The 17,811-nt window shown below is 35.4% G+C and overlaps 1 protein-coding gene across 1 annotated transcript in view; it reads right to left on the reverse strand.

Annotated features, from left to right (window-relative positions):
- Positions 1-1,950: 1,950 nt before the first annotated feature.
- LOC103775212 (AP-3 complex subunit beta-1-like) overlaps positions 1,951-17,811 on the reverse strand; it is a gene marked incomplete at its 5' end in the record, with an annotated part of 82,859 nt that continues 66,998 nt past the window's right edge. The window contains 3 exons of the mRNA XM_008942655.1: positions 1,951-2,093; positions 7,342-7,439; positions 15,793-15,877. Coding sequence (XP_008940903.1) covers positions 1,951-2,093; positions 7,342-7,439; positions 15,793-15,877 — 326 coding nt within the window. The remainder of the gene's footprint in view (positions 2,094-7,341; positions 7,440-15,792; positions 15,878-17,811) is intronic.

The following is a 17,811-nucleotide window of genomic DNA, read 5'->3' on the forward strand; positions in this document are numbered from 1 at the left end:
TAAAAGATAGACAGGTTCATCAGAATTTCTATTAGTTAATGTTCCCACTTCTGTGCTCAGTAAAACCTAGGTTCAACTATGACTACATAGTATCTGTGAGCTCCAGTTACTCATGGTGAAGCAAATGAAGGGCTATTTTCTACACACATCACTGCTGGGCATTTCTGGTAGGCTATTGACTTGTTATGAACAATTTTTTTCCTTGATGGATGTTATAAATGCAAACTATTCTGTATCTACTGTGTCAAATGGAACACATTCTATTTTGAATAAAACAAACAAACAAAGAAAACAAAAGAAGATTTCAGCATGCTCTAAAACACTCTGAATACTTCAGCTGACCAGAACATGTCTCCAAACGAGTGTAGCCAACAGGAATTACATCTTCAATTTATTTACTTTTGGTCATAGACTCTGTTTTGTGGAAAACCTCCTTTAAAAATGAGGGGGGAAAAAAAAAAAAGAGCAACAGAAAGCACAATCGAATTAGAATCTTATCTACAATCTGGAAGCCTGTGGCTGAGCGAGGAACTAAGCTATCGTAGGGATCCTTTTCAAGACTCAGTCACAAACCAATCCAACCTTATGTGGCAAGTCTCATGTGATGGATAGGGTAAAGATGGAGAACACCTGTACTCTGCAGTCACTTCAGTCTCTTGATTGACATTCTCACCTAGTCTTTGAATTGATGTTGAGAACGCAGGTTGTATAGATCCCTCAGGGAAGACATAAATGAGGACTCTTCCATGGAGGAGCAGGTGTCAATAGTGACAATCATTTCAGTGCAATCACACTAGCTGTACCATGTTTTTATAGTGAAACAGAATTTTATCATTGACCGTATCAAAAACGTAGAAAATCCAGCTGGGTTAATGTTAATGCAATGCAATACAAATGCCCAGTGATGCAAAAAAGACGAAATCCACCAAAGAGAAATACCAGATTATTAGTCCTGTGCAATCTACAGAATTCTGACCATGCCAAACAACCATTCCAGTCAGCAAAATTTCAATGAAAAACTCTGTTCCTTGCTTTAAAATAAAAGTTAGCTCTTACTGAATCAGCAAAATTCATACTCTGGAACAGTTTTGGTAGATGCTAGGAGAAGTGCACGCATTTTCTTATTCAAGACCAGGTTAACAGCTTCCAATTAAGTGTTAGTGTTGTTATTTGTGTCCACCCAGTTTTCCACACGTGGCAATTTTCCTGTTTGTTTCTGTTGCAAATGAGAAGCCAAACAGATTCACGGGACTAAATATTTTGAGTCAATCACATTAAAAGCTGTCATTAACCAACAATCATATCAATTCCACTGACATTCTCTAGCACAGCTTTTCGACACAATGGATTGATCTACAGGTAACATCTGGAATTTAGACAAGGTCAATGACATTCTTGGCTGACTGTTTTGCCTTGTATATATAGAGGAAGGACAAGGAAATGTTTAATTCAATGTTCAATCTGCATTTAAAAAGATCTTCATCCAACAGGAAAGAAAACGTATCAGGTTCTTTATTTAACTAGCTGTGTACCACAGGTCAAAAATTAATGTGAGAAAAAGAAGCTGCTTCTCACAGATGATAAACCTGAATAAGGCCATTTACTTTCAGAAACCCTAACAAAAGTAAAAAAACCCACAGAGATCATCTTGAAAGTACTGCATTTTAAAAGGCTACCCTCTCCCTTTGAAAGAAAACTAGGAAATGACAACTCCACTAACCGTATACAGTAGTCTAGATACTTCATTGTTTTACATACATTCAAATAAAGAAGTGAGGAGTATGTGGACTAATTAATATCTGCTTAGGATTCTATATTGCAGTGTAATTGCATACCATATTCATTAAAGGAGCGGATAATAAAACTTCCCCTAATATTATCAAATGTTGACAAATTTTTAGTGAACAAATTTGTATTAAAAGGTAGTTCCACTATGAATGGCATGTAATCTTACCTGTGTATGTTGTCTTGACCAGAAGGGACTACACCTAGGTTTGCTGCCTTCACTACCCTCTCAATTATTACAGGTCTAGTAGAGTTTTGCGGAGCAACAGCTACTGTAGCAGATGTCTCATTCATTCCTGTCAGCATCCCTGAAACATCAAGTATTTCATTATGAGTACTTTAAGATTCGCTTGCTTATTAAGTACAAAATCAAAACAAGAGACTTCTAAACAAAAACCACATTTGCATTAAAATTTAAATAATCCATTCAGAAAATTATTTTGTAAGAAATTACATAATTACATTAGTTTAATGTATTACTTGCAATGCCCTATTATTAGAGACAAATTACTAATAACTGAGCAATAATAGGTGTGATACTAATGTAACTGTGAAATCAAGATGGTTCTTTCTCACAAGAACTTAAAAGAATAATGTAAACATGGAAATGAAACACTATGTAAGACTGATTTGGAAAAGTCCAGCTAAAAACCATATACAAAACCTCCTTATAATCTTCTAATCATAAAACAGATGCATTCAATTACAATTTCATAGCCAGTTCCTAAAAACAGTCTCAAAATTCAGATAGTAGTCATTGGTTCAATTTAGTTCATGAACACAAAGTCATCACATTAGAAACAGGGAAATTCAATTAGTATCTCTCTCTCTACAATGTAATGATAAACTATATGACTAAAATAATTTGGATATCACTACAAAATGGAACAGAACTATCAAGAGTATATCCAAACATATGACAAAAATAAGTAAAACCAGAAATGTTCAAGGATATTTAACAAAAACTCCACTTTTTTGTCAACGTCCATTGTTTGGAAGAATGATTTGCTGGACACCTGTGTTGATTAAAACCCAACACTAAATACAACATAGCATTGTGTATTTTTACACTATGTTCAGAAGCTGAAAATGAAAACAAACAATGGAATACAGTACTTTGGGCAGAAATACAAAGCATCTGAAATCCACGATAACATTTACAATGAAAACAATACAGAAGTCTCAAAAGGCTAATACTTTAGGGCTGCACATACATTTCTAACCCAAAGTAAACGGCACTAAGATGCTTAATAGAGCAATTAAATGAAAAATAAATCAAACATTTTAATGCACTAGAATGTGTATTAGCTGCTGTCACAAAATAAGAAATGTCAATGTAAAAACCAGAACAGCTCATAATGAAATAACAGCGTGTTTTTGAACATGATCTGCTCTTGAATAGAACAAAAATAAGTTTACAACTTCTGTAAAGATCAGCTTTATCATGGGAATAGAACATTCTGTTACAAATTGTTTAACTTCACTATTAGGCAAAAGCTTTAAAAACTACATGCACAGGCTAAAACTGCTTTTAAGCAGAGCACAGGGACTGACATAACACTGCTGAGAGATGTGTGTACTCATTTAGGATTTAAACCTTCTCCATTAAGCTCTATTGAAGAGCAAATGCTGAATAAATGAATGCAACTATGTTTATGTTAAAAGCCTGTTTCCCGCAGCATGTAATTAAAGGAAATGTTGTACAAAGCCAGTACTTTTGTCAAGCTCCTGTAAATGGAAAGATGGATAGCACTCAGAGAAGTGAATGCATTGCTTCATATTTAACCTTAACACTCTTGTCATTAATGGTTTGTCTAACTTGTTCTATAAAAGACAAGGTACTGCTCCATTGAAGTAAAATTAAAAAAATCAACTAAACCATGCTTTTCAGAACAGAAGATTCATTATCGTCGACTAATGTATTGGCATAAAGCAAAGTAACATCCTATCAAGTAAGGCACACATTCAATCTGCCTTTTCACCCCCCTTTATTTTTAACTCATGCTGTTTTATTGTTATAGGCAATTTGTACCACTCAGCATGACAGTGTAAACTGAATCAAGATTAATTTACATGCAAAAGAACACTTAGGAGAGCAGCATGGTAAGCAAATGTATTGTCTCGATTGCTGAGGTGGAAAAGAACCTGGAAAGAAAAAAGGGTGCTCTAATTAAGGGGCATCAAATATGATTGCTCGTGGTAGTCAAGGGCCAGAAAATAGTAAATGTTCAACCATTTAAAGAATTAACATCTTGCTTTTTAGGAAGACAAGTTGGGTATATAAATCTTAATAAAATTAAGTAAAAAAATTGTTTACTTAACGAGGGTGTTTGGTTTTAGTTTGTTTTTTTGTTGTTGTTCTGGTGTGGTGGTGTTTTTGTCGTTGTTGTTTTTGCGTGTGTTTTTTTTTTTCCCCTTCCTTTTTTTTCTTTTCCCCACACAATGTGAATCAGGTACTCACTTATTAAAAAAAAAATATTAAAATTTGTCATGGGCAAGGGGGAAGTCTTTATATTTAAAAGTAGTTTTAATAGGCTATTTAAAAAAACACCTACATAGAAATTCTGACTAATATCCAGCAATAACAATCACATGCCACCTTTAATATTGCTTGAAATGTGAGAATCTAAGAAAACTCTAGTTGGAGCACAAAGTAGCAATTAATCTGGATTAACTAACTGATATATTAAATAACTGTATATATTTTTAATAAAAGGAAACGAAACTGGAAAAATTACACTGGTAGGTAAAAGGGTATGTTTCCTATCAGACTTGTCCTACTCTGAACCATTCTAAACCAAGTCAAGGGAAGCTGTGCTACTAATTTTTCAAAACAGCATGCAAGTAAAAATTTGGATACAGAATTCCCAACAGTACACATCTCACTTATGCAGAACTCCTGCTACAGACACTGTACTTTTCGTGAGGATGTGATGTAAAACAGGGTAGAAAACCCCGAGGGCTGAAGTTCAGTAAAAATGTTTAACCAGAAAGGTAAAGAGTTGTTTGGCAATACCATTTTTATCCACCGCTTCCAAATTGTCAACTACTAACTGGGCTGCTGCTCTGGGGAATTACCTCACGGAAGGATTCCCCAGCTCAGGAGGGATGGGAAGAGAAGGGAAGACGGTGTAGCAAGGCTGAGCGTATCATGGGCGTGTGGATAAATCCGCTCTCCAGGTTCTGCTGCTGCCACTAGGTAACCTTCACACCCATGAATATTCAGTAACCTGTCTCTTCCCCACTCCTTATGCCATCAGGAAGAAAATGGACATACACAAATGTAACAGACAATGCAAAACAGCTGAGAGTAATTGAGTAAAGATGTGTAGCAACGAACTGTCTCCTACACAGCAGCATAACATCGGCTATTTCCTCTGTAACGGTCTTAGTAGGTTACACATGCAATTTAGATGTAAAAATCCTTAAAACCCATAGATATTCTCATTCTACCCCAATATAACCTTGCATTTCGAGTATTCTCCTCAGTCCTTCACTATTTTTTATCGACTGGTTTTGGTTGCAAATAAAATAAGGCATCTCCGAGTACAAGACTTGAAACATCTCATGTCCAAAAATGAGGAAAAAAAAAAAAAAAGGTGCATGACAAGTGAAAAACAAGTTATATAAACCAGATTCATTTGGAGAATATAGACAAATGAAAGTTAAACATAAAACAGAATAATGTATACCAACTTCTAAATTGCCCTGCATTTATTATTGCAATTTGGATTTTTCATTTAGCAAGATCACATAGCAATTCTCTCCGATGCTAGCTGCTTCTAGGTATTTGTAATAAATACTTATGTATAATTTAGAACTGAGACCTCTATTACCACAAATATTCTGAAACAGCTGATATCTACAAGAAAAAAGATGGAATAGAAAAGGTTTTTAAACCTGTGGTAAATTTGCTAGCATCAAGTCCTGCATCAACGAAAGAATTCAGGAAGACAGAGCAAGCGATACAGAAATGCCAAGAGACCTTCATGGATTTACAAATACTTCATATAAACAAATTTTCAAATAGCTTTATTCAGAGTAGCCTTTCTGCTCTATTAAACATAGCAAACAGCTGCCAGATTTATTCAGACAAATAATCAACAACCATAGAAGTAAAATGGCAGAAGAAAAAGGAATTTTGGCAACAACTCCACAGAGGACCACAGCTATTCTCCAAGTACACTTCTTCTATGTGCTCGTGGTTCTGTATGGCCAGTCAGGAGGAAAAAAAGCCCTCAGTCACAGCAAAACATACAAAAACTCTATCAAAATATCACAAAGCAAGCAAATATAAAATGGGGGAGGGGGGGAAGAAGAACAGTAACCTGTGTTCCCTTCACTACAACCTCAGTTACAATTTTTACACGGGAACAGTTTAAAATAAACATGCCACAGCCTTGTTCAATCACTCACCTTGTTGTGCTGAGCAGGCATAAAGCAGAGAGGCAGGCTTTAGCCAGCAAAGGGTAAGAACAGCAAATAAGTGTCAATTGGTTAAGAAAACAAAGCACAATCCTAACTTTTCACTGCAGCCATGAGCTCAACTGAAAATGATCCAGGCCATATTTAAACTACTTAGTCATTAAAAAATACAAACACAAGAAACGCTCTAAAGCAATAATTAATAATACACAGCATTACTCATAGGTGTTCTTGACTGCTTGATGGATATAGTGAGTTTCTGAGCCTTACACAGCAGTAAGACAGGATCCCATGGGTATATTCTCATCGCAATGTGAAGAGATTTACACATGTAAATACCCATACATTCAGATAGATGAGTAAACACTACTACATTTGAATGCATCCAAACTGCAATCATTTATGTTTTAAGATATCGAAGAGTCATATCCAAATTAAGGGCAGCAGTATGGACTATTCCATTTAACACACAGTCAAAGCTAAGTACAATTTCCTCTAATTATTTTGTATAAAGTACTCCAGTCATAAAATGCTCTTAGGGAGGTGTGTGTACTAGCATCAGAAGCTTACATATTTTAAAGACACAACATCAGGAGAATGCAGAAGTGTATAAAACGTCATCTTTCTAAAACAGTATTCTAATAAGAATAATTTTTTTTTTTATATTAAGTTTCTGAAAGGAAAAAGATAAAAATAATTTTCCAAGTAGCTGAGGAAGAGTACACTAAGACCACTTAGAAATAGCCTTGGAGTACAGACTACTAAGGGCAGACACCGTATCAATGTATAACTGGCTTAATTCCTTGAGCTGGGGTTCCAGCTATCTGCTTTACTGCCAGTAGGAAAAACTTTCACACTTCATGATAGGAAGCTGAAACTCTTCGAGCCAAAAGGCTGTTCCAGGGTAAAAGGTGGGTCTTGTGCTTTTAAGGCTCCCTGAAAAGCTATCAAATATCACAGCATATCCTTCCTAAGGTTTTTTTTTTAATTAAAACACTAGTATCGGACTGAATACTAAAAGAGACTTAACACAGCTACACTGGAAGCACTTGCTTTACCCGTGGAAATTAAAAGGCACAGTCTTCTTCTCATCCAAGTACATTTATCAAAGCTCCTAAAAATATTTCTCACCTTGCTCCTTCTTAAAATCTTTCTCTGACATAGTGACAGGCAAAAGCAGTTCTCCAACAGGGGGCTGAATGTTAACATTGAACTGATCATCCTTCGTGCTGGGAAATGAAAAATGAAAGAGAATCAATTAAGTGATTTAACACAGATTAATATATACATATCCAAATTTACTGTGGAATCTATAAATAGTGTAAGAACTAGCTGCATGATTTCTGCCTTGTTAATCCAGAAGCCTGCTAATTTCTTATATCAGTAAATTTGATCCATTTTCTCCTGTATAAACATAGTATTAATATAGTATGCATGTTCTTGTATTTCTGAAAATTTAACTCTTACTCATAAAAAAGTTTATTTAATCTTCTATAAGGCATCACACTCAAACTAAATGTTTGCAAAGGACAAATTGCCATGCATTTTACAATTTCTTTAAAAGAACTGTTATTTACAAATTCTGTGACCAGCAACAGCTATCCCAGAAATAAGGTTAAATCTAGAGAAGGTATAATTTCAGATTAAAAGGATTATTATTGTCTGAAAAAAAGTCAAATCACATAAAACTATATATTTGGGAATAAAAATGAAATATCTTTCATCACTTCAAGTTTGCAACATTTTGCATAGCTAAAGAAAACCACTCAGCATACTGATTAATGTAAAACCACACTGAAAATTGTAAAATTTGAGGCAGTTTTTGTAATGGCAGAGAGTTAAAAAAATTACTGTCAGTTGTATCACAGTACTATCAAAAGCTATAGATTCCTCTTTAGGAAATAAATACCATACAGTGAACTTGCTCTCCCAATCCATTAAATTTTCTGAGTTTTCAACTATCTCATCTTAGAGTTCTCCAAGTTTATAGAAACTCAAGATACATTCACTCTGCTACGTTTGATTGACTAACAATCCTTATGGGATTTGGCTAGCAATTCAGGATCAGTATAGCCAGTCAGAATCTTTGTTAATGCTTTAAGGCATGAGAAGTTTTTAGAAAAGAACACTGTTTTGTTTTTTGCTAATGTACCAAATAGTCAATACATATTGATTGCTAATATGCCTCAGATTTCCTACTTAAATATAATGATACAATCATTAGAGTGGAAAACATATTTCATCAATTAATATCCATGTATTTAAATTAACTTCAAACATATTACAGATTTTTCATAACTCTGCAACTTCAAAATTCTAAAGTAAGATAGACTGATGGAAAAAACAGCACTAGATTAACAATATAGAATACATATGTATCTCCCTCCTAAAGATGCAAGATAAGCCACTTGAAAACAGGGAAGTATTTTATAGTCCTATTACTTCAAATTTTAATACTTACCATAATAACCCAATTTTACAAGCAAATGCTTAGGAACTAGTATGTTCCAACCTTCTGATGTGTTATAATTGTGCTTATGGATGCAATCTGAAGTACGTGCTTTTCAGATAAACTTCAGCATTAATGCTAATTCTGTGGAAAATTATTATTTAGTAAATACACAGTGAAACAATCCCTTCAAACCTGGTTAGTATTTCCTTTACAAAGAATCACTGTGCTGTAAAATAATAAAATAGTATTTTTCTTCTTTAATTTTTCCTTTGAAAACTGATCAAGAAGTCTGTCAGCTAACGAGATAAAAGCAGGGTCTTTAATCAACTGCCTCATAACTTACATATACTACTTGGACTATATGGCTAAAACTTTCACCAATACCTTCATTAGTATTGTTCAACTGATGGTTCAACCAATGTTATCTTTCATATTTAAGCAAGATACGCACCACATGATTCAGCATGAAACAGATAAACACTTCTGTGTACAGTGACTCATGTCCAACATTGACTGGACTTGCCATTTGTACATAAACTTGACTTAAAATATCAGTGCTTAGATTACTTTGAAATGCTTATAACAATCTTTTCAAAATAAGGAGGAATAAAAGCACAAGCATAGCTCGGGTTTTATATGGCTGTAACTGTTCCAGAGGACCCCTCGACACCCCTGCTGTTAACAAACATTCCACTTCCCTTTCTTCTAGTGATTAAAAAGCTCACAGATACTCTGTTAAGCCATGAACTCTTCACACTCTGCAAGTAGAAAGTCTGATTGCTAGCTGCTCTTCAAATCCACTTTGTTCTGAACTTCACTTTAGCCAGCATTTGGTTTACTCTGCATTACTATAATTTCACCACACTCCAGTAAATTTATTTCTCAGTCATAGAAAATCATCCTCCTTTTTATCATTCTCATTATCACACACTTTACAGGCTAAACATACAGCTTTTGTTTATTGATCTGCATCTCTCATTACATCTTGATATTAGAGATCTAGCAATATCTACTGCAACAAAAGTAATTTCATAGTTCCTCAAGAACCACGGAACAATTCAGGTCGGAAGGGGCAGCTGGAAGTCACCTGGTCCTACTTCCTCCTTTACCCAGGGCCACCTCAGCTCACATTGTTCAGGGCCTTGTCCATTTGAGCTCTGAGGATCTCCAAAGACAGGGATTTCATCAGTTATCTAATGGATAAGTTTAATAATAAAATTGTGACTTGTTGTACAACTATGAGATTTTGCCCAATACCTAGCAAACTAAATTTCTGTGTATTGAACTTACTTAAAAGTTGAATATTGTAATTAGCATAAATGATATTTAAAGAAAAAAATGCAGAAGTAGTTGGAAGCTGTAAGATTAAGATTTAAGAATCTAGCAGGCAATTGGTTCAGGCTGCACTGAAACATCTCTCAGATAACTCTTCTGGAAGCTGAAGCTGAAGAGGGTTACTAAAAAAAGAAGCGAAGTTTCTTAACCCAAAGAGACACAACTGGTTTTAGATTTCAAAAACAATGATGGCAACATCTTCTTTAAAACTAATACAAATTATACTATCACTTGCGAATGAATTCTTACAAGATTCCACAATAGCAGCCTTTAAAGTCTCAGTTCTCAAAGCTCTTTAAAAACTTATCTTTCTAATAAAAGTCTGGGGACTATTCTTCTTGCTATCATAAATAATTCTGGTTTTTCTTTCACTCCTAGTAGTTGCTTGCCCCAGAACACATCTATCCAAAAGCAGTGCACTATTTTTGCACTATATTTGTATTCAAAATATCTCCAGAGATGGCTGAAAAAAAAAAAAAAAACACCAACAAAAAAACAAAGAACAATGGAGAAGGAAGATCAACACACTAAGTTCCTGCAAAACATGGAATGGAGAAGTCTAGGAGACTTTCTCATAGGCTTGCTGAAGAAAGGAAAGGACAACACCCTACTTTTACAAGAAAAAAGTCCAGGGCAATAGAAGAAATGAGTGTAGCTGCTCATGCCTAGCCTCGCTTTCCCTGGGTCAGTTATCAGCTATCTCGATATAATTCCTTTCTGGAACTGGACCAACTGACTACTTTGGAGTAACGAAGTAAAGAGAAGAGTACCAGATTGCTTGTTTTAATGTCCAACATCTGTAAACAACTTGGTGATCTGCTGATAAAGCACTAGAGAAGGCAACAGCAAGATACAAGTAAAAATGCAAGCAATAGGGATATGAAGACAGTCCTGCATCTCTAACGTCAGCTTTTAACATATCCCATAACGCATTTTGCTACACAATTTTAATTGGAAGCTTTTGTGCAAGTATCTGCAACTGAACACGTGCTTGCACCCAATCAAAATACTGACTGCTACCAAACTGATACCCTTCATTTACTTCTCTTTGCAGGCAGAAGTTCTACAGGTGAAGATTCCTCCATCAACATGGAGTGAGGCAGCCAAAAAAAAAAATCTTTTCCTTGGAAAACGAAATGTAGAACAGAAATGTTTACAATATGGTAGAACCTGCAGAGAGCAGACTGAACAAGGTTCTCAACTGCCATAAATGGAATTTAATTCATTTAAGAAAATGCAGGATTTTTCCAGCTACACCAGCCTCTTCTGGAGCAATCAGCAAAATGCTCTCTTCATAGAGACCAGGGCAGATGAGGTGAACAGCTTTCTTTTCTGTTAGCATAACAGCAGTAGAAAAGCATGTACAGGGTCCCAGCTCTTCTAATGAAACTGAGACACAGGATGCGCCCATGTAAGATAACCAGTCTGCGATTGTAAAAACCTCTGCCACATGTCACACTATTTTCCCACAATCTCATTATTGTGAGCATGGATGGAAGGCATAGAAGTTGTTGCTTTCACTCCATTTCTCTTTCTCCTTGGAAGCACTGATTGTACTCTTTGCATGTAAACCTTGAGAAAGCTGGAGGAAGAGATGCATGGCATGGACATATTCCCTATGCCATGTTGTTTCAAAGAGATCTACATAATATACTGCATACTTTGCAGAACAATGGGGAGAGGAAACAAGTTGTCTGTAAATAAATTTTATCTTCCAAGCTCTGTTTTTTTTCATGGCTTTAGGAACAGCTAAGAGCATTGGAAAGAGGGGATGAAAAGAATATAGAAGACAAGGTAAGGACAAGCCTCCTTCTCCAGTTCTCAATGACGTAAAGAGGATATCTCCCCTGTAACTTTAGTCAGTCATCAGATACCTACAAGAAGCTGGAGATAGGCCTGCTGGATTTTACACATGTAGACAGGAATCTGAAATGCTAAATACATGTACACAATTAGGATAAGGGCATGTATATGCTGTAGCCCTCTATCTCTGTAACCTTCCTCGCCTTTCTTCTCCAGGGATTCAAATGTCTTCATTCCAAGGATTCAAGGCCAAATTCTGATATGACAAAGCACCCAAATATTTTTTTCAGACGCCTAAGGAAATTGGTCAGCTGTGAGAAGGACCTGAGACTATCTGAGAAGTAGAGACATGCAAGTTAATAAAGATAAATTAAGAGACAGTGGTAGGATTGTTAAGACAGCGATTGCTAAGAGGAGCTCAAGGATTCAAGAGAAAACACACTGACTCAGAAATATATAAAATTTGACCTGGGAAAAAAAAAGTTCCACAGTCAGTGGAGTACCACAATCAGTTTGTATCATGAAGGATTCATTCCAAGCTTTCCTTTGCTCACTGGTGCCTACCTTTCTAGCAAAGACTGATGTCTCTTACTGGGATGGCAAATACACTAATGCTTAAGCAGGACTCAACAAGCTACTGAACTACCTTCCTTGTGACTTAGCCACTAACAAACTGCTTTGTACTTCTAAATTGTCCAAATTCTGCTTGCACAATCTGAACAAAGTAACCCAGAAGAAATAGTAACACTAACAAAAATCTTTTAAAAGACCAAGTTCCCCTGTTTATTCCTCTTTAACTTTCTGCTTGAGAGGCATTACTCTGCAGAACACCAGCATGGCTGAAGTACTGTGTCTCTCTGCAAGGAAGTGACACAAGAAAAATAGCAATGAAGAGATATTCTTCTTATGAGTACATACTGTGAGCATCCACATCCACATTCTAAATAAATGCATTAGGAACAGTTTTCAAGTTAAGGCGTTTCATGTCTTTTTAATTAGACGTGTTAGCTTGGTAAGCTTTGCTTAATAAAAATAGTGTTTACGAGGGATGTTTTTCAAATCTCAACCCTTCAAAGCTCTCTGTAACGCAGTTTCTCCTTCATTGTCCTTGATTTGTACAACAAATTCAGAACGAGATCTAAATATTTTATTACTCACGTTAGTTTTTTTTCCTCTATACAGTTTGCATTTATTGACCCACTAGTACAACAGCTCATCCCCAAGCAGAAAGGTAGTGTTTGCTATGCAAAACACACAGTCTGTGATTGGCACCTAAGACCAATTGATCTACCCATTACCACTATCTCCCTACCCCCACAAGCTTTACTACAAAGCTATTGATTTAAACGCTGCCGATCGGTTTCCATTTTCTGATTTTGGGCAGGCCAATTAAGAAAGTGAGTAATTGTGATTACACTCCTTCAGGATCAATTACATTTGATGCAAGACAAAGTGCTCCTCTTAGAACAATGTAAAAGAAAATTATTATGATCAGGAACACTTTACTGCTGAACATGCTTCTAACAAAAATGCAAAATAACTGACAATGTCTTTCATAAAGATATGTTAGCAGGAAACACAAGAATATCGACACCTTGGTGTGGACAGTATTTCAACTACATTTTGGCAAACTTCCAGAAGTCATTCTTCCTTTTGGATAAAATCTTTTAAAGTAGTATGACAAGTTAAAAAGGCTGCAGCCGAGTTCTCTGAGATACTGCTCCCAAAATGTCACACTGCACAACTTCTTCAGTGATACTGAACATCAGTGGGATTTTGAACAACACGTTTTTACAGCCAAATCGAATGCCAAGAACATTTTACCTATTTTTGTACTATTATCTAAGAACAAGTGTCAAAGAGACAAGGCCCTATCAATTAGCAAAGGAACAAAGTAAGCAATTCCTATTCTTAATTTAATTTTAAACTTAGCTTGAGCTTTGTCATTGGACTCACATTGTCCAAATCATTAAAATGAATACACCATTGAGGTCTCAGGCAAATCTATTTACAGTGATGTTACTCATAGTCTGGTCGGTGTTCAGGATTATTGATCTGTCTTGTTTGTCTAATAGGAAAATAATAAACAATTACTAGGCAATGCTGGAGAAAGTAATCAGTTTTTATATATCACTAATACAGCAGACCTCCCAAAACATAAAGGTGATGATCTGCATAAAATCAATGTGTTATGCTACATTGCTTATCCTCATCACTGCTAAGATTCTTAGCAATAAATTGTGTAAGTTTGGAATCAAATCATTAGTATACTAAAAATATGTACTTGACAGAAAAATATCTGTTCTATTTACAAAAGAATGTGCCTCCTTGATAAACTGTGTGTATTTTATTGAAAAAAACGAAACAAAACAAAACATATATAATATATTCAGGGAAAGAAAATAATTTTAAGACAATTAGGACAATGAATTACCTAGAAGGGAACTTCCCTTCTTCAACAAACCCAGCATCAGGCAACAGTCCAAAGCTGTTTCCAAATTCCAGCAAACAGCCTACAGACCAGCTACAACAACATGACGTACATAAAATACCTGCTGCAGACATCTTCCTGGAGGTACTAATAACTTTTTAAATGACTACGCATGAGCATCCATTGTATAGGAAAAGGTTTCAGAGTGGAAAAAACCCAAACATTAATACTAAAACCTCCTTGTCCCTAGAGCAAAAAATCTTATTTTATCAGTGGTTCTTTTCGAGTCACTTCAGTACATCTCTATTATTATGATTTTCTCTCTATCATTAATAAACTATGAATTTCACAGCTGTGCAGTAATACCCTAAAATTTCTACAGTATTTTCAAGAAAGGGGTGCTGAACTTTCTCAAAGAGTTTCCCCTAAACTGGAATGTAGCAATGTCAATGTCTAATCAATATCCTTTTTTTCTGCAGAATACAGGAAGAAGTGCTTCTTGCAACAAATTATGTAAAAAAAAAAAATTTAAAATATATAGGAAGAAAAAAAGAATCATGTAGATCTATTTAGTGTATTTCCATAGTTTCAAAGACTATAGAAGCCTGATTAACTTTTCAAAGAAAAGCATCTAGCTTTCACCCATCCATTCATTCCTACTGTTTGGACACTGATACTATAATTTTTCCCTCCTTTGAAAGGCTAGTTCATAGGAGAGTTCTCATTGGGTGAACAGGTTCCCCGCTAGCCTAGAATGCAAAAGGAACTCACTGAAAGGAGGATCCTGAATGTGTCAATGATGAGCATAAAAAGCGTAAATCAAGTGTATAAGATAAAATTTAGTTGGCCAGCCAGTTACTTTTTTCATTGCCTCTCTAATAATTTAAAAGAATCTACAGCATGAGGAATAAGCTTCTTTGGCCAGCAAATTTTGGGGTTGGTTTCACGCAGTCATGTTACATAGATCACAAACAGCCATAATAAGCACTCGAGGTAGTAAAATTGCTCACACTGTGCTTTTTTGATGGGATATTTCTTACAAGGAGGAACACAGACAAAACACCCCAGCAGACTAGTCAGACCCAACTGCTCCCTTTCCAGGTGGTGTTATTAAGAAGAATCCCAAGAGGAGGGGGTAAAAATAAAAAAAGCTCAGGAACAGAGAAGTAATTCTAAATTGGAAGAGGAGTTCATGCTTCTGCTTGGTATCAGTTAGACCAAGGGAAAAACAGGACCTCTCAAACTCCATCTGGCAGAGTTTTTAAACTTATACATGTGATTTCAAACCTAGATTTGAACTTATCATCAAATCTGTGTTTTTAGAAGCAGCTGCTAAGAAAATGCTACACTGGAGAAAACTGATAATCTTTGTAATAGTAAAACCAAACGCTAAACACATCTTATTTCCCTAAAAGCATCTTGAATGTATATATTGTGAACTGTTGTTTAATTTTAAAAATATTTACTAAATAGTAGGTCTGCTACTGCCAACATACACTGCTATGGCCTTTCAAGAGCAAAAATCTACACCACCACCCCTCACCTCCGCCAAAGAACTCACCATAACTGGAAACTGGCCATCTGAGTAGAATCACAGAAGTCAATACCCATTAAAACAGTAACGGATCCTGCAGGCTCAAGGCACTCTAAATAAAAACATTTTGAATAGGTAAAGTATGTATGCAAAGCAACAGAAGACCCCAGATGAAAACCCCCAAACTTCACACAATTAGAAAAGCTATATTAAAAAAAAAAAAAAAAAAAAAGAGCAAATACTTCTAGTTTTATTTCAAGTAGATATCACCCAAATGTCACATTTGCACGTTTAAGTATGTTGGATGCCCCCTCCCCAAAATAGTGCACATGAAATGCTGCCATTTCAATCTTACAGACCCACTATCAACAAAGGATTTATATTAGAAAAGCTAGGAAAACTATTCACAGAAAAAAAAAAAAAAAAATGAAGCTAGATCCTTTTGCTTCTGTACAGATGCAGGACTAAGATTTCATTTTCAGTAAACCAGTTCACAAATTTAGCTAATAAATAGTGAAACACAACAAATAATAATAAAATTTACATTACTACACACCGTAATGGAAAAGAGCTGAACTTAAAATATTTCATAATTAGTGTGGCTTACTTATTCATCAATATTCTGCTTGCATTAGTTAGGGGAGTAGAGACATTATGAATTCAAAATGGAAGATAATTTTGCACCTTAAAAGCAGTACAGACTGAGCCAATTCTCAAATTAAGGTTTCAAGAGATATGCTTATTTTTAGTTTCTTGATTTTACTACTATATAACCTCAGTGTTTCCTCAATGTTGTAGAGGTAAGGCTTTGTTTTGGCAGGATGAAAAGCTCTTTCTTCACCTAAGTAGAAGTACCAAAAACAAGCACTGGAGCAGAGTTAGACTTTCCAAGATTACAAGAAAGACAACTTAAAAGCACAGTTAAAAGAAAGAAATCAAATAAAAATGATTGGTTTGTCAGAAAAAATGTCCAATTTCCAGTTTATTCATTAGTGTATCTGATGCTTTTAAGGAACTGAGTATTAGGCAGCTGCTCCAAGATAAAAGGAAACAAAGCATAACTGTACTAAGATTATGTTCCGAAAAATATGGAAAACATGGACGTGATGCAGATAGGCAAACACTGAACTAATGCTAAGGAATTAATAGAAAACAAGGCATTTCAAAAAGTCTGCATAAAGCACTGGAAGATTATAGAGTTCCAGCTCAAACTCAGACTAAACTTTATCAAAGTCTTTGAGCTTAATGTTTTCCAACAGTGTTCCAAGGGCACCTAGCCAACAAGAAAATACTGCACACAGGGACTTAAATTAGTAATTTGGCCCACTTCTGCTGGCAAAACCAAGACAACTGCCAACAGTGATTGAACTGATGGAGTCAATACTTCACTTCTACTCCAGCAGGAGGAATACCTGTCTACACTGGCACTTCTTTTGTTGTTTCTGCTGCGTAACTGATAGGATATGTTTTATGAATGCTGGAAACACAAAAGGTTAGAAGAAGAACAGGGCATATGACCTAGGCTCTAGATGAAGTGCAAAGAAAATCTGCATCCAAGGAAGAAAATGAACATTTCTGGAAGGAACTACAGATGATTCACAGTTTTCTGCAGAAGAAACTAACAGCTTCTCAGGACAGATAACATAATTAAATTATGTCTTTCTTGGAGAAATAAATACTTTAAAGAGTAGTATTGCTTTGTGGGACTCAAGAAACCTGAACTGATTAACTTATTAATTCCAGATTTCCTCATGTTTTTTTCAGTGAGAGAAGTTCACCAACTGTTACTGTGAGTACATGATCTCCTTATCTGATTTACAGTGTTGTAAGCCTTTGTGACTTGATTTCTCTAAATGCTGAAAGGAAGGGACGTGAAATTAGCCTGCTGGTCAAAATTAACTTGAAATCAGAACTCTGCACTTTTCTTAACTTGAGGAATCAGCACCAAGCAGTTCACAAAAATTAGTACCTTTCCAAAAAGTAATTGTCTTGATGGAGTATGTATCATTATAAAATGAAAATTGTTCAAAAATTTTAACTTTAAAA

This window comes from Merops nubicus, unplaced genomic scaffold (assembly GCF_000691845.1).
Source record: "Merops nubicus isolate BGI_N331 unplaced genomic scaffold, ASM69184v1 scaffold17696, whole genome shotgun sequence".
NCBI lineage: Eukaryota > Metazoa > Chordata > Aves > Coraciiformes > Meropidae > Merops > Merops nubicus.